Source organism: Oryctolagus cuniculus, chromosome 3, assembly GCF_964237555.1.
Source record: "Oryctolagus cuniculus chromosome 3, mOryCun1.1, whole genome shotgun sequence".
In the NCBI taxonomy this organism is placed as follows: Eukaryota; Metazoa; Chordata; class Mammalia; order Lagomorpha; family Leporidae; genus Oryctolagus; species Oryctolagus cuniculus.
The window spans coordinates 3,662,537-3,688,852 of record NC_091434.1 but is presented as its reverse complement, the minus strand read 5'-3'; the positions used below and the strand labels follow the sequence as shown (position 1 = coordinate 3,688,852).

Sequence of the window (26,316 nt, the reverse complement as noted above, 5' to 3'; positions counted from 1 at the left end):
GCTAGAATGCGATTATTTCGCGAAGAGGCTGAACAGGTAAGTGTTCTTTACTTCCAGTCACAAAGATAATTTCTTCTTATATCACTGTTAGACTCGGCCGGCTCCATTCTCTTGGGTCTAAGACCCTGAAGTATACATGGTATTGAATAGCGCAATTTGGGGTTGGCGTTGCGGCAGAGTGGGTAGCGCTGCCACCTCTGACACCAGCATCCCACGCAGGCGCCAGCTCAAGACTCGGCTGCTCCACTTCTAACCCAGCTCCCTGCTAACGCGCCTGGAAAAGCAGAGGAGGATGGCCCAAGTCCCTGGGCCCCTGCACCCACGTGGGAGGCCTGCCAGAAGCTCCTGGCTCCTGGCTCCTGGCTTCAGCCTGGCCCGGCCCTGGCTGTTGCGGCCATTTGGAAAGTGAACCAGTGAATGGAGGATCGATCCGTTTCTCTCTCTCTCTCTCCAACTCTGCGTTTTGAATAAATGAATAGACCTTTTTTTTTATTTGACAGAGTTAGGCAGTGAGAGAGAGAGACAGAGAAAGGTCTTCCTTCCCTTGGTTCACCCCCCAAAATGGCCACTATGGTTGGAGCTGTGCCGATCCGAAGCCAGGAGCCAGGTACTTATCCTGGTCTCCCATGGGGTGCAGGGTCCAAGGACTTGGCCATCCTCCACTGCCCTCCCAGGCCACAGCAGAGAGCTGGACTGGAAGAGGAGCAACTGGGACTAGTACCCGGCGCCCATATGGGATGCTGGTGCCGTAGGTGGAGGATTAACCAAGTGAGGCATGGCGCCGGCCCCATGAATAGATCTTAAAAAAAGAATGAAGAGAGTAAGAGAGCAATTGGGCTCTGATTCTCCCCTCACCCTCCACCCCTAGCAACTGTGCACATGCACCCACTGGTTGAGACCATGGCAGGTGCAGGGCTGTTCTCCGGCTTGGGAGACCCAGGGGACCGAGAGATTTCAGCCAGAACAGGGGATGTTGTGAAAGGGAACTGGGAAACGGGTGCTCGGTGCCTGACTTCCGAGAGAGAACGCGCTTCCCTTGCACATTTACAGCGGCGTTTGGCTTGCAGAACCGCATCCGTCACGTGCGGGGAGCTTCGAGGGGAGCAACCAGACTTTCTGCCACGGATGGAGCTGTGCCCGGGGCAGGGGGAAGGCGAGGGGTCTCGGCACCAGGGGTTGCTCTCAGCCCTGGGACGGGCTCGCCCAGTCTTTCTCAAAAAAAAAACGACCATGATCTGAGCATTGCCAGGTCTCACAAAGGGCTGGTTCTGCCTCTGTTCGGTGACTCCGTCATCCAGACACATGCAGCCAAGGACGGCTGAAGTGAAGTGAATAGGGCCACTCACTGCAAAGGGGTAAAATGGCTAACGTCGCCGTGCACCGCATCAGCGGGTCTCGCGTTGCCGTCCTGAGGAGCGGGGTGGCCGGCAGGTGTCGATCTTACCAAGGCGCCTGCCCGTTTCTCTGAGCTGGGGAAGGGGGGGCATCAAGGGCGTGTGGACCTGCGGTGACACCAGTGGGGCCCCGGAGACCCCAAAGTGGCCCAGAGTTTCATTAACCCTGGACCTACTCCGGTGCTTCCGCGGGGAGTTCACCTGAGCTCGCACCCAAATGTGTCTTAGCCATACCCCGGGAGTGGAGCGCCAGACTTCTCGGTGCCGCCGTGAGGAAGGGCCGGCGACGCCCACACAGCACTGCGCGGGGCCCCAGCAGGCGCCGGCTGCTCCGTCCTCCCCAGCTGTGTCGCTGTATTTGCCATTGCATCCACACCTAAGCTTCCTAACTGCCATTAAAACAGCTGCGACACGAGATCAGGCTAAGCGAATGGGGGCATTTCAGAACACGCGTGTGTGGAGGCAGCTCAGAGCGGGAGAGGCTGAACCGAAGCCCAACTGCCGCAGAGTCAGAAATCAGAACGCGCAAGCCCTGGTGAGACCCTCGAAGACCGCCGCCGCCGGTGCAGCTGCAGCCCTGGGCCTCGGCACGCCTCCTGCCCACCCCCGTGACACCCACGCCAAGGGCCACCGGTCTGAGGGGACCCTGGAAGTGGAGAAGACGACCTGCTGTGTGGCTGTCACAGGAGAGGGCCCAGCGGTCCCCAGGCGGGGGCTCAGCGCGGCTTCAGTGTTGGCGAGCACAGGCAGCTCACCCACCTGGGCCGCGGCGTGGAGCCGGCCTGGGCCAGCAGTGGGGCCGTGTGGTCCCACTGACGTCCCACTCTGCTGCCCTGCGAGGCTACAACAGTCAGGGCCTCGGGAGCTCCCGGCCTGAGCAGTCGCCCTGCGCCCAGGATTCGCCAGAGGCAGCCCGAATGCGCTCGCCCTGGCAGAGCGGACGTGGGACTGTGCCACCGCCCCCTCAGGGTGTGCAATGGCGTCACCCCCGCTCACAGGGCTCCCCGTCTGCTGAGCGGTAGCAACCCTGGAGGAGAGCCGTGCGGGGCAGCCCAACTTCCCACACGCGTCGCCGGCATCCCCTCACCATCCAGGTTTGACTTCCTTCTCCTGCTTGGTGAGCCTGATTGACAGGCTTGATTGACGGGCCTGATTGACAGCCTTTCAAAGAACCGCTTCTCCGGCTGCCACCAAGCCACCGCCTCATGGTTCCTGACACTCCCGCAGACGGAGGCAGAGGGCGTCTCCATGCGATCGGGGGACCAGCAAGCCGCCGGTGCTGGCTCAAAACCACGGCCACCCTGGGACCCGCACGGGTGGATGAGCACTGCGGCCGGCCTGCAGGGTGCCCGCGGCAGGGAGGGACCCTGGGCCGCGCGCTCTCGGTCATGCTCCCCTCTTGGATGTGAAAGGGTCCACACTCCTGCGGCCTCCTCCGTGCTCTCCTTCCCTCTGCGGCTTCCTGTGCTCTCTGCCAAGGAACAGGCCTGGTCGTCGGCTCCCGCTGGACTGCACCCAGGCTGGGAGCTTGCGAGGTCGCGGTGTGTTAATGTTCAGTTTTCACAAAGCGTGAGAGGATAAGGATGTGGTGCGGATCCTGCCCCTCTGAGGTCTAGCATTCCGGAAAGCTCTGCAGACGGAGGCCGCGTGCGTGTGGGTGTGAGCAGAGCCCGGGGCCGGGCGGGGCCGGGAGGAATGGGGCTCTTAGCAGAGTGGACTACATGGCGGAGAGGCAGGGAAGGGAGGCGTGAGGAATGTGGCGAGGAGGCACCCGGATTCCTGGGGATGGACAAGGCGTCCATCGACCCGGGGGTGGGCTTCCTCTGCAGGGGAGCTCGACGTGGGGCGCGAGGCAGTGGATGCTGGACTCTGTTTGGTGAATCTGAGGGACGCCGCCTCCTTGACCCTCTGACACCCACAGCCAGCGCCTCGTCACTGTCACTTTCCCGTGAGGCTTGGAGCAATGTGACACATGGGACCAGGAAGGCCCCCGCAGCCGTGGCGCTCTGCTGCGGGCAGATGGCTGGCTGGCCAACGGCCCAAGTGATGGACTTGCAGCCCGAGCTCGATGGGCCAGAAGGGGCCCCTGGGGTCACCGTAAAGACAAGAACCCTTTCCTTTCGGACAGATGCCCCGGCCACTGCGGCTGTGAGAAGTCTGGGGTCCCCAGAGGAAGCCCTCCCCGGGCAGTGCGTGCGATGTCAGCAAGAGCGGCAGCCTGGACCAATCACCCACGGAGAACGACAGATGCGAGTGGCGCCTGGCGTAGTGGTTGGGCCCTGGTCCCATGGGGGCACGTAGGGAGTCAGCACCTGCCTGGGGCAGCGTGCCCCCTCCTTGGGCCCCAGGCGAGGCGGAGGGGAATGCGCACTGTGACCGGAGCCCTTGGGGTGCCTGACACCCGACCACAAGGACAAGGGGCCGTGGTGTGTGTCAGTAGAAACCATTCAGTCCAAAGTCGAGAGTAACACCTTAGCCGTTCCCTACCTTCTCTCACTAAGAGGCTTGAAAACGCACACAATGAAAAGGGAAGAAATCATGAGAGAGCAGCTGGGAAAGCTCTGGGAAAGTCGGGAGCACGAGTCCTGGACGTGGACGGCGGCGGGCTGCAGCCAAGGCTGCCCCCTGTCTCCATGCTGTCTCCTCTCCTGGCTGGACGGCCCTGCTCCCCGGAAGCTGGCTGGGGCCGTGCGACTCACTCTGGTCAAGCGATACGGGTTAGGGGACGTGGTCCCTAACGTCTCCAGTGTGTTCTCTACGCTGTCTTCCCCTTTCCTTTGGCTGCTGGCTCCATGCAGAGGGTGCAGGGGAAGCTGCTGAGGCCGAGAAAGGAGGGGAAGCCACCGGAAGCACGGAGAATTTACTGGAGCCCAAGGCTTCCTGTGCTTGGTGTATAACCCCGCGGATGAAGCCAGGATCACAGTTTACGGAGGCAGAAGTAAGCACACGCTGCAAACACAGTGGCCAATCAGCCGGCAGTTCATGCTACATGCAGATTAGAGAGTACATGTGACACACTCAGTGGCCAATCAGCTGGCAGTTCTTGCTATATGCAGATTAGAGAGCACCCTGCAATGACCAATTGGCTGACAGTTTATACTGCATAGCAGAGTTTTTTGTTTAGTTTAGTTTTTTTTTTTTTCAAATATACTGACCAGGAACTAAGAGCAACCAGGGAGGGCCACACCCCTCTTTGTTTGGTGGTGCTAATGTGACTGGAGAAGCAGTCAAGGAAACGGATTCTGGCCCAGTCGTCTGTTACCACCATCTGTGCTAACCACCACTACCCCACGGCTGCTACCGCTGTCACATCTACCACTGTGCACGCCACTGTCCCCTTGACCACCAAGCCACCTCCCCAGCATCACACACTGCCTCCATTGCCACCACGTGTTCCCTCTTTGTGTGCGCAAAACTGCACGGAGAGGTGAGGTCATGTGTGGGCTGCCTGGTGCACATGTGATCTCAGTCCCCAACTGATGGCCAGCGTCAACTCCAGTCGCCTCAGCCGGTTTCCTTGAAGTCCAGCCCTGTCCCATCTTCAGATAAGCAGAGCCCCGGCTGACATCTGCACCTAACATCATGACATACCCAAAGAGAAGGCCCCAGCGGAGCCCTCCAACCCTCCAAAACATGAGAGGGAATAATGTGTTGTCTTAAGCTACTGGGGAGGGTTTTATTTATTATTTATTTGAGAAGTGGAGGTGGGGAGAGAGCGAGAGAGAGCGAGAGTGAGAGCGAAAGAGAGAGCTCTCCCAGCCAATGGATCCCTCTCCTAATGCTTGCAATGGCAAAGAGACTGAGCTCAAGCTGAGAACTCAATCCAGCTCGCCCAAGTGGAGGCAGGAACCTGATTACTTGAGCGATCATTGCAACGTCCCACGGTCTGCAATGCAGGGTGCTGGGATCAGCATGGTGCTAAACCCAAGTGACGTGGGGTACGTGGGCAGGAGGTTAGTTTCGGTGAGCTAGAACTCCTGTCTCCTGGCCCAATGATGCTGTCTCTGTAACTGTTGGTCCACTATGCCCACCTTCCTAGGATGCACACGTCCCATCTGGGACCAGGGTGCGTGCTCAGACCCCACCCCATTTGCATATCCAACTGGGGCACCACCTCCTTCCTTATAAAAAGAGGTGGGAGAGGCAGGGGCTCTTTTTCCACCACCGACCCTGCTTGGAGGTACTGTGCCCATGTCTGCTCTGCCCACGGCGGAATGTTCTTGGAATACCCTTGTGCCACGGAGCTCTGACGGACCTCCCAAGTGGGGGCACCGTTTTCGGTTCTCCTTTTCTCTCTAGTCTACAGGCAGCTCTGTGGCCCGCTCATTGGGGTATCTCAGTGTGGGGCAGCCCACCCCTGCATGTGAATGTACATTTAGTTCCTCACTGCCAAATAAACTCTTCCTGTTTCACACAACACCAGTCTCTGGTTAGTATTTCTATCTCTGTAGGAGCGGGAACCTGGATTTAAAAGAATGACATGTTGATTGCCCATGTCACAGGTTGTCACAGGCTGTGAGACCCTTAACTGGCCTCTTCCCTGCTGGGCTAACCGCCCACCCCAGGGAGGTTTCTGTACAGCCATGGGTAACGGGAACCACCCCGGCACCGGCACCGGCACCACTTACCACCCGCCATCGGCTCCTCCTCCACCGCCAGCACCCAGGCTCCCCGGGGATGTGGTGCCAGGATTCCGCTTACTACCTCGTGATGGCCACGACAGTTCCCTGCAGCCAGTTCCTCTCCCACTTCACGGATGTGAAGCTGGGGGCCCCCAAGCGGCAGAGCCGGGTCTCTCGGGCTTGAGGTCCAAAATCCCACGGCTTTTCCCACTTTCACTTCGCTGCCTCTGGGGGGCGGGGTGGGGTGGGGTACCTTTTGTCCTGTCTTTGATTAAAAACATGTCTCAAAAGAAGTGGCTTTTGAAACTGCCAATTCAAGAAGAAAGCGTGGGGGCAGTAACCTATTGCATTTAAAAGGCAACATGGGCCTAGACTTTGCGAGTGACAACAAGTCCAGTACAAAGAAACGGGGCTCGAGGAGACAGTCACTGTCACCTGGGGGACGAGATGAGTGACCCCTAACCCACTTGCGGAAAGAGAAGCCAGCACCAGCAAGGCCCCAAATAAGTGTCCCCATCCCACTTGCTTTTGTCTTGGGTAACACGGACCTGCTAACGGAACAGACACTCGGGGCCCGGCTCGCTCCACTCTCAGTCCAGGTCCACAGGCCTCCTAGGCGCCCGGTGCCCCCCGTGTGAGGAAGACCACCCTCTGGCCTCACGACCCTTAAGCGAATGACGCACGGCCCAGCCCAGGGCCGCACGGGAAGGGCGCGGGGTACTTGCCGTATCTGGAGGCGTAGTCCGGCCTGGGAACCAGAATGATTTTCTGGTAAACTTTGCAGAATGACTGAAGTTCAGCATCAAAAGGACGCTGTGTTGTCCCCACGATCAGGATCCGGTCGTCTGGTTTCAGGAGCTTCAGGATTTTTGGAAGCTGCTTTTTCAGGCGTTTGGGTTCACTCTGGGTGAGAGAGGGGAAGAAAATAAGACCCCATCAGAACTAAAAACTAAAGAAAAGGTTCTCCAGAACGGGGCGCACTGTGCCACGCGATGGTTAAAGGGGTGGCCAAGCGCTGAGGTTCGTTTCCTAAAGTTTATCCCAGGACACGTCCCGGGACGCCGGGAGCTGGTGATCGGGATTGTCTGCGTTTCCTTTCCCCAGTCCCTGCCGTTCACATCTGGAAGGCGGGCAGGAAGGAAGCACCTGCCTGAACCTTCGGAGCACCTTGGCGCTCAGAATGGGAAACCGAGCGGAAGGAATCTCGCTCAAGTGCACGGTTGGTTCCCGGCGCTCACACTGATAGGAAACTTGGATCCAAAATATATAAAGACCTGTTACAAGTCTGCAATGAAAAGACACATCACCCGGCTTTAAAAATGAGCCAAGGAACTCAACACCCATTTTTCCAAAGAACAAATCCAAATGACAGTTCAGCCCATGGAAAGATGTCAGGCACCGTTAGCCCCAAGCCCGGGGCGAGTTCAGGTGGCCAAGACTGGGCTTGGGACTTCCCTGAAGTGCCTGTCTCCACCGCCCCCCGCGTTCTTCCACACCTCCTCTCTGCGTCTCTAAGCCAAGCGAGTTCCCTGACAGCCAAGACCTGACTCCCGGGCCGGAAGCCACCCTGACCCGCTCCTCCCTCTTGGGGCAGACACTGCACGCTGCCACAGAGGATGTCCCACAGCCCTCTGTGACTCGGTGGTTTTCAGACACGAGACCCCGCCTCCAGCAGTCAGCAAGGAAAATCTCTAGTCCACCTCCCGAACAAGTCAGGGGAAAACCGGAGCGCCGGTCTTTATATATTTTGGATCCAAGTTTCCTATCAGTGTGAGGTTGGCGAATGCTTTCTCCCCTTCTTTCCACTCTCTGTGGTGCCTTTGCACCAAAATGTTTTAGATTTTGCTGACGTGCAATTTGATTTTTCTTTTGTCGCTCGTGCTTCTGGTGTGGAAACCACCGTCTAATCCCAGGCCACGGAAACGCACACCAATGCCTCTCAAGAAAGGTTGCAGCTCTAGCCTTCAGGCCTCTGATTTTCATTTATGGTGTGAGGTAGGGGTCCAACTTCACTCCGTTGGCCCACAGCCCACTAGCTGAAGACTACTTTCCGCACTGGACTGTCCTTTGTCGAATGTGGGTGCTTGTTCCTGGGTAACTCAGTTCTGTGCCACTGCTCTGTTGTTTCTCATTATGCTAGCACCACATGGTCTTGATGGGTGCAGCTTTGTGGCGTATTCAGAAGTGAAACTGGGAAATTTGAGCATTTTGATTTTGTATGATTTTTGAAGAATGTTTTGACTGAGTCCCTTGAATTTCTGTGTGAATTTTACTTACGAATTTCTGCAAATCAACTGGCTGAGATTTTGAGTGGAATTGCATCCAATCTGTAGATCAACTTGGGAGTCACTGCCGCCGTAACATCGCCTCACACAACGTCTTTCACTTTGTTTCCATCTTCACGTTTTTTCAACAACATTCTTGTAGTTTTCAAAGAAGCTCTGCACTTCTTTGGTGTCAAAGAATCTCATGAGAACCATTTCTGTGGAGTGGTGAGGGCGGCAAGCTGATGGTGGTGGGCTGAGTGACCGGGGACTTTGGGAACTGTCTGCTGAGAAGTTTGATGGAGAACAAAGCAAGGGGCGAAGGCCACTGGGCCACACAGGGTGTCCATGTCAGCCGCCCAAAGGCCAGTGGAAGAACGACTCAGCTGGGGGTCCTGGTGTGCATGGGGATGGGTCCCGGGGTGGGGGTGGGATACACCTGTGTGGTCTGAGCCCATCCTCAGCTGCCCGGTTGCCATGGCGATGGCAGCGTGGTCCCTGCCCGTTCTGAGGCTGCTTGTGCATCCTGAAATGGCAGGGACATCTGAAACTAACGAGCCCCTGCGGCTAACAAGTGCTGACCCCGGGCCGCGTCCAGACGGAAGCAGGTGCTGACGGTGAGGCGCGGCACCTTCGGCAGGCGGCAGAAGGAAGAGGCGTGTTCATTCCCTCCTGCACTTGGGCCTCTCCTGGTGCAGTTCGGAGCTGTCCAGTCCCTGCGAGACCCCTGCACTCAGCCGGCACGCCAGCAGCCAGCCCCCATCACCTGGCAACCTGCCTCACGCCCCACCCCATGCTGCCGGGCCTGCCAACCCTCACAGCTGTGCACCTGTGGGCAGTTTCAAATTAGCGGCTAGCATCCACACGGCCATCTCAATTTGCTTTTCTGCAGGTAGCGCCACGAAACCACCACGGCCGCCAGCCCCAACAAAGCGAGCGGCCCCCTCGTGGAGGCTGGCGGTGATGTCAGCAAGGCGCTCGTCTTACGGAGTCGCGAAGGGTGATGGCGCAGAAAGCACAGGAACGGGCGGCCCTGCCGCGTCCTTCTGTGCCTGCACCCGTGCACACTCACCCAGCACACCCCAGCCTCGCGCAGGGCGAGGGGACCCGTGTGCTCCTCCTCCCAGGAGGCAGGGAGGGGGCACCGCGCAGGCACCTGCCGGGTGTGGGTGCGTTTGTAAAAGCAGCAGGGGGTTGGTCACTCAGGGTTTGGACCTTCCAGAAATCCCTGCGTGTGAGAGCATTGTGAGGGCTGTTGCGGATGATACGAGGGGCCCGGAGAAGGGAGAACCCGGAGCAGTGCACCTGTGCTCCCGACACGAGCCAAGGCTGCTTTCAGGGTGAGGGTTAGAGCTCACATGGGGGTCAAGGAGGGCCCGGGCCTGGGGCCACAGGTGCACACGAGGGGGCCAGCCTTGTGGGCATGAGGGGAAGAGCCAGTGGCGTGCACTCTGGGTCTTCCTGCCTGTGAGTGGCAGAAGCGGGCAAGGGAGCTGGACCGTGCACTCGGCCGTGTGCTCCCAACCCGCACAAGGGAGCTGGACCATGCATTCGGCCGTGCGCTCCCAACCCGCACAAGGGGGCTGGACTGTGCACTTGGCTGTGTGCTCCCAACCCGCACAAGGGGGCTGGACTGTGCACTTGGCCGTGTGCTCCCATCCCGCACTCTCTAAGCAGAGGGCGCCCTCTCAGAGGCCCTGTCCTCCTCTGTCCCAGAGGCGGGGTCGCCTCCTGCTCAGGCTGGAGTCAGTGTCTGTCGCGCCTGGAAGGAGAAAGTGTCAGTCACCATCCCCACGGCCTCCTCCGGCATCCTGTGACGCAGGCTCCATGCTGCCTGACTGTGTGGGCTCTGGGCATTTCGCCACGGGAGAGGCCTCGGCCCACAGGCGGAGGTCCTGGATTTAGAAGCTGGATGTTGGGGCTGGTGTTGTGGTGCAGTGGGTTAAGCCGCTGCCGGCATCCCACACAGGCACTGGTTCGAGTCCCTGCTGCTCCACATCTGATCCAGCTCCCTGCTAATGGCCTGGGAAAGGAGTGGAAGACAACCTGAGTTCTTGGGCGCTGGCATTCACTCAGGAGACCTGGATGAAGCTTCTAGCTCTTGGCTTTGGCCTGGCCTGGCCCTGGCCGTTGTAGCCATCTGAGCAGTGAACCAGTGGATAGAAGATTTCTCTCTCTCTCTGCTTCTGGCTCTCTGTAACTCTGACTTTCAAAATAAATCTTAAAACAAGAAGCTGAGTGTTCAGGGGGTGTTCCCGGATCCCACACAGCCAGCAGGCAGTGCCCAGGGCAAGGTCGGGCCCCGCTCTCTGCAGTGTGGCCGTGGCGGGCAGGACACCTGCGTCCTGGCCTCTTTGCAGGCGAACACTCTTCTTGCACCCTCGCCCCTTGGGGATCAGGTGGGCCTCTCACACAGAGGCCCGGGCAGGTGAGCAGGACACTGGGTGAGGGATCCAAGGAGGTGGCGGTAACGATGCCTCCCGGCTTCCGCCTGCCTGCTGCCCTTGGCTCCTGCTCATCACCTCAGAATGGAGACCCCCAGTGTGGCTGCCCAGGGCCCTGGGGCTGAGGAAGTCCACAGAGACACAGGATCTCAGAGGGCAGCGCTGGCCCAGGCCCAGCCCCAGGGTCCCGGGGGTCCCAGGGGTGTGGCAGCGCTGGATGGAGATCTGTCTTCCCATGGGCAGCATTCCCTCCCTCTCTCTCCTCCTGCTGGGGCGCTGGGGCCGGGCCAGGCTGGGGGTGGACCACAGCCTCCAGCGGCTCTGTGCCCAGTGTGGCTCAGACCCCCGGCTGGCCTGTGGGTCTCCCGCGTGGACTCGCATTCATAGGCTGGTCTTCAACACGCTCCTGTGACATAACAGAGGCCTCCAGTGCACAGGTGAGCAGGAAGCGTCCGGCTGTCCACAACGCAGCCTGGGCCACCGAAGGCCTTCGTTGCTGACTGGGGCAAACGTGGAGACCGGGATCGGGGCAGCGATGATGGCGGCGTCAGGGCCGTGGGGCCGTATGCACTGCCTCAGCTCCCTCTTGGGGCGGCCTCTTGCTTTGCCGCGAGTCCCCGTGCAGTGGCCCCTGGCTGCTGCTCCATTTCCTGCTGGCTTGCTCAGCTCTGCTTGCCTCTCACTTCTCTCGGACTCTCCAGGCCCTCAGGTGTGCATGTGTGACAAACTGAAGGTGGCAGGACGCTGGCACTGTCACCCAGTGGGTTAAGCAGCTGCCTGCAACACCTGTATCCCATTTGCCAGCTGGTTCCAGTCCCGGCTGCTCCACCTCCCATCCAGCTCCCTGCTAATGCACCTGGGAAAGCACTGGAAGATGGTCCAAGTGCTTGGGCCTCTGTCAGCTGCATGGCAGACCCGGCTCTGGCCTGACCCAGCCCCCACTGCTGTGGCCATTTGAGGGGTGAACCAGCAGATGGACAATCTCTCTCTCTCTCCCTCTCTCTCTCTCTCTCTCTCTCTCCATAACTGCATTTCAAATGAACTAATCTCAAAAACAAAGTGGGGCTGGCGCTGTGGTTTAGCAGGTAAGGCCACAGCCTGCAGTGCTGGCATCCCATATGGGCGTAAGTTCTAGTCCTGGTTGCTCCTCTTCCTATCCAGCTCTCTGCTGTGGCCTGGGAAAGCAGTAGAAGATGGCCCAAGTCCTTGGGCCCCTGCGCCCACGTGGGAGACCACGAAGAAGCTCCAGGCTCCTGGCTTTGGATCAGTTCAGCTCTGGCTGTTGCAGCCATCTGGGGAGTGAACCAGCAGATGGACGACCTCCCAGTCTCTCTCTGCCTCTGCCTCTCAGTAACTCTGCCTTTCAAATAAATAAATAAATCTTAAAAAAAAAAAAAAAACACAAAAGGTAAGGTTGTGGAGGCTCAAAGCAGTTAACTCATGCTTCAGGACACACAGCCAGGGCACGCCTGCAGCCCACATCACCCGAGTTGCAGGCCTGGGCATTGCCGCTGCCCGGCTGACGTCTGGAGGAGAGCGAGTCGCCCCCGTCCGTCCCTGCACCACACTGGTGATGACTTCAGGGCGTGGCGCTGTGCGGTCCTCTTGGCTCGGGAGCCTGTTCGGGGCACCGCCGGCCGTGGAGTTGGAGTTGGCACACGCTGTGTCTGTGGGGTTTCCTCCTCAGTGTGGCAAGCCGGCCAGCAGAGGGAGCGGACTGGCTGACTCCGGGTGATAACGAACGCGCCCTCTGACAGCTGGGAGCTGACGGCCCTCGGCTCACTTGGGGACAGGAGATGGCACTTTCCTCTGTTATCCCAGTCGCCTCTGCCTGCTCAGAGTGAGGTCCACACACGCACATCAGCGGGGATCACTCCCTCACAGGGTCAATCAGGGGTTCCCAGCCAGACGCTGCTGGCCCTGGTGCAAGACAAAGTGGATAACCATCCTGTGTGTCTGCACTTTTTTTTTTTTTAACTTGTGGGAAATTTGCTGGTGATTTGCGGGGGGAAGTCCTGGGGAGGGGGGCCATTGAGAGCGGATAAAAGGAGGAAGGAAGCAATTGGAGCCGGGCTCCCCGGAGGCCCGAACGCGGTGCACTTAGCGGTTCTGTTGACGGCCTTTGTTCATAAATTTCAGGCTCTTTGCTATTTATTATGATGAACAATAGGAAATCCTAATAATAACTCCTGTGTGTGCCATTTGCTGTCACTGAGCCGAGTTCTCTAAGTTGTTTCTTTCCTGTGAATCATATGTTTGGGCTGAAAACCCTCCTTCTCCCAGCTTTCCCACTTTCTTTGATTTTCTTTTAAATTATGTCTCCTAAGAGCAGACCACTGGGTCCCTGCAAATGCAGACGAGCGCTGGGGGCAGACAGAGACCAGCGCAGCAGGTGCGAAAGCCCAGTGCCTTCCTCCTCCCCGGGCAAGGCAAGGCCCGCTCCAGAAGTGGTCCCCCGGGAAGGGGTCCCCTTGGGGCAAGGAAACGAGCATTGTGAGAAGTGGGCACAAGCCCCTCACCTGCTTCTCCGTATTGGGCACTTTTTTGTAGAAGGTTTTCTCGGTGTCTTGGATCCACACCACGGAGGGCTGGAGCTGCCGAGCCACCTGCAGGGGAGAAAGAAGTGGCCGCCTGCAGCTGCGAGTCCCGCTCGGCTGTGCACAGCACTTGGCCAGTGCTGCCGTCCTCCGGCCCTGGCAATGGTGCACCCCTGCACCTGCGGCTCCGGACCTGCCCTGCTGCGTGGGACACAGGGCCTCGGCCTCCCCTCCACCCTGCAGGCCTGTCCTGACCGGCGGGACGTGTGTTCTGCCTCCGCTCAATTTGGCTGCTGTCTGCTGAAAATGCGTGGGGCCCGGGCCACAGGTTTTCCTCAGCCTGCCCGTGGCTGTCGGGTGCATCGGGGACAGCTCCCCACGGGGAGGGCCCTTCCCACCCGAGGCCCCCAGGCTGCGCTTTGTGGCTGAGGCTCCCCCTAGGCGGCGGCTCTGAAGCCCCTCCTGCAGGGCTCCGTGGCAGAGCTGGGCCGGGACTTGCTGCGGCTCGCGAGTCATTGTCACACACCCAACAATCCCTTCAAAGCGCTGCCACCGCAGCTAAGTTCAGGCATTTCTGCAGCCGTCTGTGCTTTGTGTGAACTGGGACGGATGAAAGCTGTGTCAGCCTCATCGGGCCGCGTAATGTCCTCTCCTATTTTTGTATGTCTGACAACATCGCGGTGGCAGAGGCTCAACGTGCGACAAAGACGGGCACCCACCCCGGGACGGGCACAGCTCTGGGGCCGCTGTGCCACATCTCGGCTGTTGGGGGCCAAGTGGCTGGCCGCCTAGACGGCACCTTCATGGACAGCAGTGGACACCGATGAACTTGACCCTCCAACACCTGGGCTGGCTGTGTGCACGGCTCCCACAGGCAGGAGCCCGGGGGAGACAGCACCAGCCACGCTCTGCTGGGCCTGTGTCACTGTATAGACTCAGAGCCAGAGTTTAAGGATGAGGAAGCCCCCCTGGGAATCCCAGTCCCCGAGGCCGTGTGGCCTGACAACAAGAGGGAGCCCTGGACTCTGGTGAGTGAGCAGGCATGTGCCAGGCGGTGGTGACACGCGTCACACACAGCATCTCATGGGGTCAGAGCCACCATGTGCCCAGTCCTGTGATAATTCCTGTGTCCTCATGTTGTCACCAGCCCTGCTTACAGATGGGGAAACTGAGGCTGGAAGACGTAGTGACAGCAGTGCTGCCAAGTGGCAGAAGCAGGACTCAAAGACAGGGTGATGCTGGGCAGCAGGGCACACACGTGGTCCCCCCATCCACGTGGCCCCCCCCACCCATGTGGTCCCCCCCACTCGTGCTTCACAGACAAGACACAGGGGGAGCAAGTGGCCGGGTTACAGCCCAAATCCTGATCTTCTGAACCCTAAGGCCTTGTTCTCTTCCTTCCTGGTGTCCCCTAGGTCACACTGGGCACCGCCCACCTGCCTGGTCCCCCTGCGTTTGGCCTGGCCTCTGAGTTTTTTCTCCTGGTACCAGAGTCTGGGTAGATACTGCCTCCTCCCTGGATTCAGATCATTAGAGAAAAAGACGAAGCTCAGAGAGGTGCGGCGGAAATAGATGCACCTGCGCCTGCCAGGCACGCAGTGGGTCCTGCCCTCCTCGTGGCAACCGCGCCTTCTCTCTGTGCTGCCCGGTGCCACGGCCCTCTGACCGGGCTGCCACTTCACAGGGGTCCTGGCTGGGACTGATGCTGCCCGGTGGTGGATTCAAATCTCCAGTCACCCAGGTGAGAGGGGAACCCCAAGCCAGGTGAGTGGTCCCTTCTCCATGGAGGAGGGACCGATGCCACCAGACAGAGGGGCTCCCGCCCGCCCGCTCTCTTGCGCCCCTCTGATTTTTTGTTGAATACAAGCAGCTCTCTGTGTGGCAAGCAACGTGGTGCTGGTTTTCCCGCGTCCCCGAGCAAGGTCACGTGTGACGCACGGACTGAGGTCGCCGTCCGGCAGAAAGATGGGCACGACAGGGACGCCGGGGGAAGTGTGGGAGGGGCTGTGGGGAGGGCTCCGTGCTGTGCCCTGGGCCCATCGGCCTGCTGCCGGGGCACTGAAGACACCGACAGGCACGGGGTGTGAGTCCTGCCAGAAACCACGGCCAACGGCATCCCCGCCTAAGGGAGCTGGTGCCGGGCGGTGCCGGCAACACCGCACGCTTGCACTGCGCAGAAAGGAGACCGCGGCAGGCAGGGCAGCCTCTTTCACTCCTGACAGCTCGGCGGTTCTCACGGACTCGCCAGGGAGCTCTGAAAGGCGGCGCTGCCCCGGCCCTGAGGTTCCCACGTAACTGGGGTGCTGTGCAGACACCAGGGGTTTCCAGAGCTCCCCGGGGAAGCTGAGGCACAGCCAAGGTTGACACTGCTGCCCCAAGGTCAGACACCCCCGCCCCAAGGTCAGACACAGCCACCCCAAGGTCAGACACCCCCCCTGCCCCAAGGTTGACACTGCCACCCCAAGGTCAGACACCCCCGCCCCAAGGTCAGACACAGCCACCCCAAGGTCAGACACCCCCCCTGCCCCAAGGTTGACACTGCCACCCCAAGGTCAGACACCCCCACCCCAAGGTCAGACACCCCCCACCCCAAGGTCAGACACCCCTGCCCCAAGGTCAGACACCCCGCCCCAAGGTCAGACACCACCACCCCAAGGTCGGACACGGCTGCCCCACCGCGTGGCTCTCCACGGCGTCCTCCCTTAGCTACGCACAGCCGAGTCTTGACAGTGACCTCATTCCTGCTTCTCTGCGCACCCCCACCGCAGCCTGGGGGCTCCAGGCGGCTTCTGGTGCTGACGATGCCCAGCACCACATCTTCTGCAGTGCCACAGCCTCACGGCGTGGTGCCTGCCTTCTAGAAGCTTCTGAATCCCACACAGGCCTCTCCCCTGCATCCTGCACTCCTGCCCCCTGCCAGCTCCAGTGTGACCCGTCTCACCCCCCACAGACGCGGGTGTCCCCCGTGCCTCAGCCCCACGCTGATGCCTGCGCACTGGGCCTCCTGGGCTCCTCCCACCGCGTGGCTCCTCCCCCGTCTCAGCCCTGTGGCGTGAGCTCCACCGTCTGTGGCTCCGACCAGCCACCGCTCCCTGAAAGCTCTTTTACATCAAAGCCTTCCTCTTCCCAGCCCCAAGAGCAAACATGAAAATGAGAAGCTGCTTGAAACAGGCTTCCAGTTTCTTACGGAAAAGGCCGTTTATAGTAACAGAGGCAAAACCTTCCTCTTTCCAGTCTCTCGTAGGTTCAACCGCCCCGTGGAAGAACCACGTCCTCGTGAACAGCTGCTTCTTGTCTCAGTGCGAACGGTGTCCCCGCCGCAGAGCAGACCGTCCCTGCCCTGAGTCCACTCGGCCAGCAAGGGACTTTCCGCGGCTCCCATCCGGGCGCTGCGAGCCTCTCCAGCAGCTCCTCCCGATGGGAGCCGCGGGCGGGAGTGCCCACCGCCGCGCGCTTGCTCTGTCGGCTTCTATCAAAGCTGCACAGACTGCCTTGAAACGCAGGAGTCCTCCGAACTTGGCGTCACCTGGAGACCAAAAGTCTTACTTCTGGCGCCTCGCTGAGAGCTACTTTGAAACTCGGCCACACCGCTCCACTGGCTGTGCGCGTGAAGTTCCTTTAACTCCATGCTCCTTTGGACCCAGTGGGGGGATGCCACACTTCCCGCGTTTTCCAACCCACACACCTGTGAAGCACTCTTTTCCCGGGATGCTCACCTGCTCTGGGGCTCACGGGCACTGGGGAGGCGGGGGGACTCTGGGGTGACGTGGTTTGGAATTCTTATCAGAAAGACACAAAGGGCCATCTGATGGGGATGACAATAAATCCGATGGCCGCCAGCAAAGTGCATTAACACCCACGACGCCCCTGTGTCCTCACTGGCCACATGCCCAACGGGGTGCCCAGCACCTCCACGGCGTCCCCCCCTTTCCTGGATGAGTCACTGAGGCACAGGAGTGCTGGAGCCAGGGCTGAGCCTGGGGCTGCCCGCCTGCCCGCACCTGCTGTGTGGCTGCAGGAGACCAGATGCCTCTTCCCACGCATCCCACCCTTGTCCGCGTCCTCCTCTCTCTGTCATCTGTCACCTCTGCAGGGAGAACGCAGAGACACTGTCGTGTCCTCCAGGGCCCAGGGTGGCAGGTGCTGGGGTCACAGAGATCGACGGAGCAGGCCCCAACCTCGGGAGCCCTCTCTGACGGCGGAGGGCAGAGGTGGGAGTGGCCCAAGGGCACCGACATCGGCAGAGGCAGGAGGCGGGGTGAGGGATGCAAACTGCAGACAGGGTCACAACCTCGGGGGGCTCCCGAGGCCGCACAGCCTGGGGGCAGGGAGGAGCCGCCACACGTGGAATGGGGGCTCTTGGGGTCTTCTGGAAGGGGTCACAGAAGGCCTTACCCATGCTGGGGAGAGCTGGGGGACTTAGCATTGCAGACAAACCCAATGGAGAGTGAGAGCATGAAGCACCGGCAGGGGTGGCCGGGGTGGGCGCTGCGGGCAGCGGGCTTGGTGAGTGGAGGCTGAAGGCAGGGGTGGCCGGGGTGGGCGCTGTGGGCAGCGGGCTTGGTGAGTGGAGGTTGGAGGCAGGGGTGGCCGGGGTGGGCGCTGCGGGCAGTGGGCTTGGTGAGCGGCGAGGTTGGAGGCAGGGGGCAGTGGGCAGGCTTCTGAGGCAGGGGAGGAGGGGGAGACTTGGCAAGGGCCGATGCAGTGGGTGAGGGGGGCCTGGTGCTGGCTGCCTGGAGGCTGGGAGGAGAGTGGACCCACACGGGACCAGACCTGGAGGCTGGGAGGAGAGTGGACCCACACGGGACCAGGGCATGGAACGACGAGGCTGGTCTGGCCCACGGGGAGCTCAGGGCAGCCGGGCAGGCAGAGGACAGCAGGTCCAGGGAGTGGCCAGAGGGACAGCGGAAGCCAGCAGAATGGGTAGAAGGGATCCTAGGGGAGCGGAGGCGGGATGAGGGTTGCAGAGACGAAGCGGGGACTCCACAGGGAAGACACTGGAGGAGGTCGCAGCTCCAGGCTGTGGGGAACAGGGGCCATGGAAGGGCGAGCTGGCCTCAGAGCCAGGAGACAGAGGGGGCAGGGCAGGAGCGGCTGGGGCTGGCCGGAGGGCTTGGTCATGAGACAGTCATGGTGGCCTTGGCACGAGGTGAGGGGACAGGAGCTGGGGGACAGGCAGCTAAGGTGTGGACAGGTCAGAGACAGGGCAGACAGGACAGTGCCCACAGAAAGGTGGGCCGGCAGCAAGCCTGGGGGAGGGCACTGTGGGCGAGGCGGGTGTGTTCCGGGCAGGAGGGCTGCGCAGAGGAAGAGGAAGGGGCGGGGAGGGTGACCCTGGGGCAAGAAGGGCTCCGCTTCCTTGTAGCACACATGTCTGGGGGAGCCGACAGGGAGGCTGCTACCGCAGGTCCCCGAGCAGGCGAGACAGGAGCTGTGCACCTGCAGGGGCTTCTCCAGAGGCCACGGCAAAGGTCCTGCTCATCACTGGGAGTCTCAGAACGGACAGGCTGCCACAGACAGCTCCTTCCTCCCTCGACGCAGCCAGAATCCATGGGTGAACACTCCCTGTTCCCCCACAGGCCCTCTGGACCGCCGCGTGTGTGCTAAGGGGCCGGCTGCTCCCGCCCCGTGGTTCCTGCACGGTCCTTTCTCCACCCCGACTTTAACACTTGCTTTTGAACGTCTGCACAGTTTCCCTCTGTCTTCTTAACCAGACACCTCGGGGCCCATCGTCCTCTGTGGGCTGAGGACCTGTACACGCCTCCCGTCTTCACGCGTGCAGGTGCGCTGACCTGCAGGCTGTCTGTGCACACGCTGCAGCGACACACGTGCCACACGCCTCTCCTCTGCAAGTGTCAGCAATAAAAAATCTCTGCCAATTTGCTAATGACAAATGGTATCCTTTGCTCTTATGAGAAGGCTTCGCTTAAATTACCCACAGATAGTTTGAGGTCATGGACAATTAAATGTAATTAATTCATAATTGAACTTTTCGGAAGTTATATGCGATAGTTTACCGCGATGGCCAGCAGAGGGCTCTTCAGTCCTACCGAATATCTCTATGGGGTTAGTTTCCGTGTCACTCATGGCATAAAGATGAATTTTCACCAGTGAGCGCATTTTACATCCTGGGAGACTCTAGCAAACAAAGATTTCTCCACCCCGGAGGGTTCTGCGGATTTTCACCTTTCCTATTCTCCAAAAGGAATACCGCCAAACGGTCCCCATCAGAATTAGAGTCGTGGGGTGGGTGTTGCGGTGCAGTGGGTTCAGCACTGCTGGGAACGCTGCCTCTCATATCAGAGTGCCCACCTGAGACCCAGCTGCTCTGCTCCCGGTCCGGCTTCCTGCTAATGCACACCCTGGAAGGAGGCAGGTGATGGCTCAAGTGCTTGGGAGGCGTGGGTGGAGTTCTGGGCTCCTGGCTTCAACCTGGACCAGCGCTGGGAAATTGTGAGCATTTGGGGAATGAACTAGTGGGTGGAAAATTTCTTTTCTTTTTTTTCTCTGCTTTCAAGTAGATGAAAATACATGAATGAATACTACCGACAGGAGACGTCAAATCTCCGGGGAGGGCCTGGGGGGCAGTTCCTGCTGCGAGGGGCCCATCTTGCTTGCCGTAGACAACCACAGGAGAAAACCAATGTCACTCTTGCCCGGTCTCTGTTTACCAAGCACACCGTGAGGCCTCGGGCAGGGGGAGCTCAGGCTGGTGGGAGCCGCGTGCCTGCCTGTGTGCTGTGGCCCCGACTGGGGGCTGGGTGTCCCCAGGCAGTCAGCAGCTGCCAGCAAGGGGCCGGCCGCCTAGCAGGGGATTAGTGGAGTGCAGGTTACAGGGTGGGGGCTCACTTTCCCATACGCTAGTCCCTGGGTTCTTTTTTTTTTTTTTTTTTTTTTTTTGACAGTGAGAGAGAGACAGAGAGAAATGTCTTCCTTTGCCGTTGGTTTACCCTCCAATGGCCGCCGCGGCCAGCGCGCTGCGGCCGGCGCACCGCGCTGATCCGATGGCAGGAGCCAGGTACTTATCCTGGTCTCCCATGGGGTGCAGGGCCCAAGCACCTGGGCCATCCTCCACTGCACTCCCTGGCCACAGCAGAGAGCTGGCCTGGAAGAGGAGCAACCAGGACAGAATCTGGAGCCCCTACCGGGACTAGAACCCGGTGTGCCGGAGCTGCTAGGTGGAGGATTAGCCTAGTGAGCCGCGGGGCCGGCCTAGTCCCTGGGTTCTTTTTAAACACTTAGTAAGTGCAGACATTTTGGTCTGCGTTCCCACAGTTTTAAAATTATGTTGCAAATGTCCATCTCCTGAAGCCCTCAGAGGGAGCGAGCTGGGTGCAAACCCTGAATGGTAACTGAGAGAGCAGGGGCAGGCTGGGCTGACCCTGGGTGGGGCGGTGGGGCACTCCCACGGGACGCAGCCCAGATCCATCCGCCCGTTCCAACAGCTTGACCCCAGCACTCTGTGGTCCGCACAACGTCAGTTTGCAGTCACTCTGATACAGGCGAAGGGAGCTTTTCTAGTATCCCGAGAGAGTCTCCCAGCAGAACGGGAACACAGAAGTCCCCGGAGTGAGAACAGGCCCAGGAGTCACCGCGGGGCTACCAGGCCACTTGGCAGGTGGGAGGGGACAGCCTTGTGGGAGCCCCACCTCAGGTAGGGGGTGCGGTGCGGGACCCTGGGACGGTCTTGCTTCAGCCCCACCTCACGTAGGGGGGTGCGGGACGCCGGGACAGCCTTGTGTCGGCCCCACTTTGGGAGTGGGGTGCGGGATGCTGGGCGGCCCTACGTGAGCCCCACCTCGGGCAGGGGGGTGCGGTGCGGGACTCTGGGATGGCCTTGCATCAGCCCCACTTCGGGAGGGGGGTGCGGTGCGGGACGCCGGGACGGCCTTGCATCAGCCCCACTTTGGGAGGGGGGTGCGGTGCGGGACCCTGAGGCTGAAGACCCTGGAGGCTCTGCACGCAGGCTGGGGTCAGACCGCAGCACTGCCACCCCTGAACGTGGCTTCCGTGCTCTGTGCCTCAGCTTTGCAGGCAGTGAAATGGGGGTACTGATGAAGGCCTTTGTGAGGATCCCCGAATTACCACAGTGACTCAGCGCACAGCAGAAGCCTTTCAAACACTATGCTACAACGCACGTGTGTCCGTTCCTCGACGGTGCCAAGTGTCAGCAGGACTTTGTGCTGAGAATGAACGCACGCAGGGCGGCCTGGCTGCAAAGTCTGGGGAACCTCAGTGTGCGTGCATGGGGAGGCACCCGAGAATCTCAGGGAAAACTGCAAAACGGAAGAGCCGAGCACCCAGAGTGGCCACTGCCACGTTCGAGGAGCTTGGTAAACAGGGTTTCATCAACCCCTACCTCACACCCCTCACTCTCACCTCACACGCTTTATAAAAATCAACTGCACACAGCTCAAGGATCTAAAGTCAGATCTTTAACTACACGAGGAAGACGCTCCAATTTACCGGAAAAGGTGAAGTAACATCCTGACGGGAGGGACTCCATTTTGGAGAACCTGAGACTCCATTCTGGGAAAGTAGCCCCCGCCCCGTGAGACTCTGGTCTGACACTATGATCTAAAATTCTCAGACAATAGCAGTCCACTACATCACACTTGACAGAGCATAGCAACCCCCTAGCACGATCGCTCAAGCTTGGAAGTGGATAGGCTGCACCTGGGTTAATGATAAAAGTGTAATTTGTCTATGTCCTACATATGATTTAAGCCAATAGCTGGATTAATGTCAAGATTATCATTGAAACTGCTAAGATTGGAACTGGTATTGCCCAGATTATAATTGTTATTAGTTTCACATAGGTTTTAGGTCAGCTTGACCCCAGTAGCCATGCATTCCCCCCGATCCTAGCAACCATGTATTCCCCTTCCAATTTTGCGGTTTTTGCCTTTATAAACCCTGTTGCTTTGGGCTTCAGGGTCGAGAGTTCTTTAGGGCATGAGCCCACTCTCCATCGCCGGCAATAAAGGACCATCAGATTCTATCAGTGTGTGGTGCTCCTTTGTTTGCACTCGCTCAGGTACAACAAAGGCAGTGACTTTTTGGCTACCTTCCCGAAAGCATAGACAACAAAACCAAAACTAAACAAATGGGCTAGCATCAAACCAAGAAGCTTCTGCACAGCACAGGGAACAACCAAGAGTGAGGAGGCAACCGACAGAACAGGAGAAAATATTTGCAAACTATGCATATGACAAGAGACTAAAGTCCAGAACATATACAGAGCTTGAGAAATTCAACAGCAGTAAAACAAGCAATCCAGTTAAGAAATCTGAATAGCAAGTTTTCAGAAGTACAAGGTGGCAGCACTGTGGCACAGCAGGTTAAGCTGCTGGTGGTGACACCCGTGGCATCCACACTAGAGCGCTGGCTTCTGTCCCAGCTGCTCCAGTTCTGATCCAGCTCCCTGCAACTGTGCCTGGGAAAGCAGTGGAAGATGGTCCAAGTCCTTGGACACCTGCCACTCACATGGGAGACCCAGATGAAGTTCCTGGTTCCTGGCATTGGCCTAGCCCAGGCCCAAGCATTATGGCAAGTTGGGATATCTCTCTGTGACTGTGCCTTTCAAGTAAACAAAATAAATACATATTTTAAAACATACAAGAAGAAATACAAACAAATACACAAAAATTGCTCAGTACATCACCAGCCATCAGGGAAATGCAAATACAAAGCATGGTAAGGTATCATGTCATTTCAGTTAGAATGGCTATCACCCAAAAGCCAAAATTATGAAGTGCTGGTGAGGAAGTGGAGAAAATGGAACCACGACACACTGTTGGTGAGAAAGCCAATTAGCACAGTGCTTGTGGAAAACAGGGCCATTCCTCAAAGAAAAACGGACCTGCCATATGACCCAGCTATCCCACTTCTGGGATGTAGAAAATGCCATCAGCTTATCAAAGAGATACCTGCACTCCCACCAATACTGCAGCCCAACTCAGAACAGCAAAGATATGGAATCCATGTAGATGTCCATTAGTGCATGAGTGGATGAAGAAAACGGGACACACACACACACACACACACACAGGAACAGCACTCAGCCATAAAAAGAACAGAATCCTGACACCTGCAACAAAATGCACGGAACTGGAGATCACCATGCAAAATGCAATAAACCAGACACAGAAAGGCAAACTCCACGCTTTCTCTCGTATGCGAAGTTAATATATTTGGCATAAAACATGTGGGTGCCATACTATTTGGTATATAGATATTTATAAATGTAGTCTTCTCTGAATTATACCCCTTGTGTAAAAATATACCCTTCTGGCTGGCTCCACGGCTAACTAGGCTAATCCTCTGCCTGAGGCGCTGGCACTCCAGGTTCTAGTCCTGGTTGGGGCGTCAGTTCTGTCCCGGCTGCTCCTCTTCCAATCCAGCACTCTGCTGTGGCCCGAGAAGGCAGTGGAGGATGACCCAAACCTGCACCCACATGGGAGACCAGGAGGAAGCACCTGGCTCCTGGCTTTGGATCGGCGCAGTGCTGGCCATAGCGGCCATTTGGGGAGTGAACCAATGGAAGGAAGACCTTTCTCTCTGTCTCTCTCTCTCTCACTGTCTAACTCTGCCTGTCAAAAAAAAAAAAATATATATATATGTAAACCCTTCTTCCTCACTGTATGATCTTTGTCATGAGTCTCACATTACATGACATAATATATCCATCTCTGCTTTCAAGAAAAATGGTATGCATGTGTAAGATGTTTACATATTAAATGTCTACAAAAATATTACACATTGCTAAATCTTTGTCTTTCTTGAACTCTGCTTTATACTTTTCAATATTACTAGAAATGTGTTAAAACAAAAATCAGAAATACAAAAAAAATCCCCAAACAAAAAATAACTGAGCACAGGCCTCAGCTACTGTTGGGTTGGAGGGGCTTGGAAGACAGAGTTTCCATGGAACCCTGCAGCAGAAGATATGTCCTGAGACCAACAGATTTTTTTTTTTTTGACAGGCAGAGTGGACAGTGAGAGAGAGAGACAGAGAGAAAGGTCTTCCTTTTTGCCATTGGTTCACCCTCCAATGGCCGCCGTGGCCGGCATGCTGCGGCCGGCGCACCGCGCTGATCCGATGGCAGGAGCCAGGAGCCAGGAGCCAGGTGCTTTTCCTGGTCTCCCCTGGGGTGCAGGGCCCAAGCACCTGGGCCATCCTCCACTGCACTCCCTGGCCACGGCAGAGAGCTGGCCTGGAAGAGGGGCAACCGGGACAGAATCCGGCGCCCCAACCGGGACTGGAACCCCGTGTGCCGGCGCCGCAAGGCGGAGGATTAGCCTAGTGAGCCGCGGCGCCGGCCGACCAACAGATTTTCTTTGGACAAAATCCAAACAGACCCACATTAACCACACAGAAAACAAAATGCTGAGCATTCAAGCTGAACAACCAGCAATCTGCCTGCCTCAGGGCCTCTTCATTGTATCACCCACATGTTCACATACAATAAAAACTGATCAAACTAACAAAACAGGAAGGCGTGGCACCAGGGAAGGACAAAGGTGTCCTCGTGCCCGTGATGACCCAGTGCTGGAATGAACAGGTAAGGACTGTAGGCACCTACTAAGGTCAAGGACATAGAGAAGATGCTCATTGTGAGTGAACAGGTGGAAAACTGTAGCAGAGAAATGAGAACCAGTAATATTCACCAGTAAACGTAAGTTCTAGCACTGAAGAGCAAGATGCCAGAAATAAAGGAAAATGCCACAAGACGGGTTTGCTGGTAGACTGGAGACCACAGAAGAGTAAGAAAACCTGAGTCCGGATTAATCAAAACGACCCAACACGAAATCAGAGCAGGACCTCACTGACTTGGCCAACAGCAAGAAGTCAAATACACATGTAATTGGAGCCTCAGAAGGAGAGGAAAGAGAATGGGCTAGAAAAATGAAGAAATAATGGCCAGAATCTCCCAAATTTGGTTAGGAACACATGCAGATTCAATGAGCACAGTAAGACACAACAGATTAAATAGAAAAAATATTAACCAAACAAGGAAACCGTTCTGCATTACAGTCAACCAACGACAACCAAAACCCAGAAAATCTCACAACCCTCGGAGGACCCCGGTGTTCGGTAACTTCTCATCAGGAACAATGGCAGCCACAAGATGATGGAAGCAGAAAGCAATCAACTTGTGCTTCTACGTCCAGTAAAAAATCCTTCAAAAATGGACGTGATGAAGACGTTCTAGGACAAATGAAACAGAAACCAGGAAAACATGTGCCGGCAGACCTGCACCAACACGAACGCCCCAGGAAGTTCAGACGGAAGTACACGACACCAGGTGGAGACCTGGACTAACAGAAAGTGATGAACATTAAAAACAGTGAACTTGTGGGTGCACAGAAAACATTACACTGTTACAAAAGCATTCTGCTGAGGCACTGGTAGCATTCATATGTGAGATGTATGACACTAAACACACAGAAGATGGGGACAATAAATGAACTATATTGTTGCAAGGGTTTCACATTTTATGCAAAAGGGTACAACACCAACACTGCACGGTTGATAAACTAAGAGTTTACTGGGGCTGGTGCTGTGGCATGGCCTGCAGCACCAGCATCCCACGTGGGCACTCGTTCAAAACCCGGCTGCTCCTCTTCCAATCCAGCTCTCTGCTGTGGCCTGGGAAAGCAGCAGAAGATGGACCAAGTCCTTGGGTCCCTGCACCTGCATGGGAGACCTGGCAGAAGCTCCTGGCTCCTGGCTTTGGATCGGCGAAGCTCTGGCCATTGCAGCGATTTGGGGAGTGGATCAGCGAATGAAAGAGCTCTCGCGCTCTCTCTCTCTCTCCCTCCACCACTCTGTAGCTCTTTCAAATAAATAAATAAATCTTTAAAAAGAGTTCATCTTGGTTTATAAATTAAGACTGTCTAGTGTCATCAACAGAGCAACTACTAAAAAGTAAAAAAAAAAAAAAAAAAGTGTGGCTGAAAGGACAGCCAAGGAAGGTAAATGAAATAAAGTAACACATGAACTGACCCAGAGGAAGTCAGGAAAAGAGAAACAGAATAGAAAAGAATGGAGG

General features: G+C 57.6%; 1 protein-coding gene across 1 annotated transcript in view; it reads right to left on the bottom strand.

Annotated features, from left to right (window-relative positions):
- Window positions 1-26,316, bottom strand: part of IQCA1 (IQ motif containing with AAA domain 1) — a 150,213-nt gene that overhangs the window by 7,054 nt on the left and 116,843 nt on the right. Inside the window, exons 16-17 of the mRNA XM_070070001.1 lie at window positions 13,244-13,330; window positions 6,742-6,919 (exon numbers count right to left, since the gene is read on the bottom strand). Of these exons, the coding sequence (XP_069926102.1) occupies window positions 6,742-6,919; window positions 13,244-13,330 (265 nt within the window). The remainder of the gene's footprint in view (window positions 1-6,741; window positions 6,920-13,243; window positions 13,331-26,316) is intronic.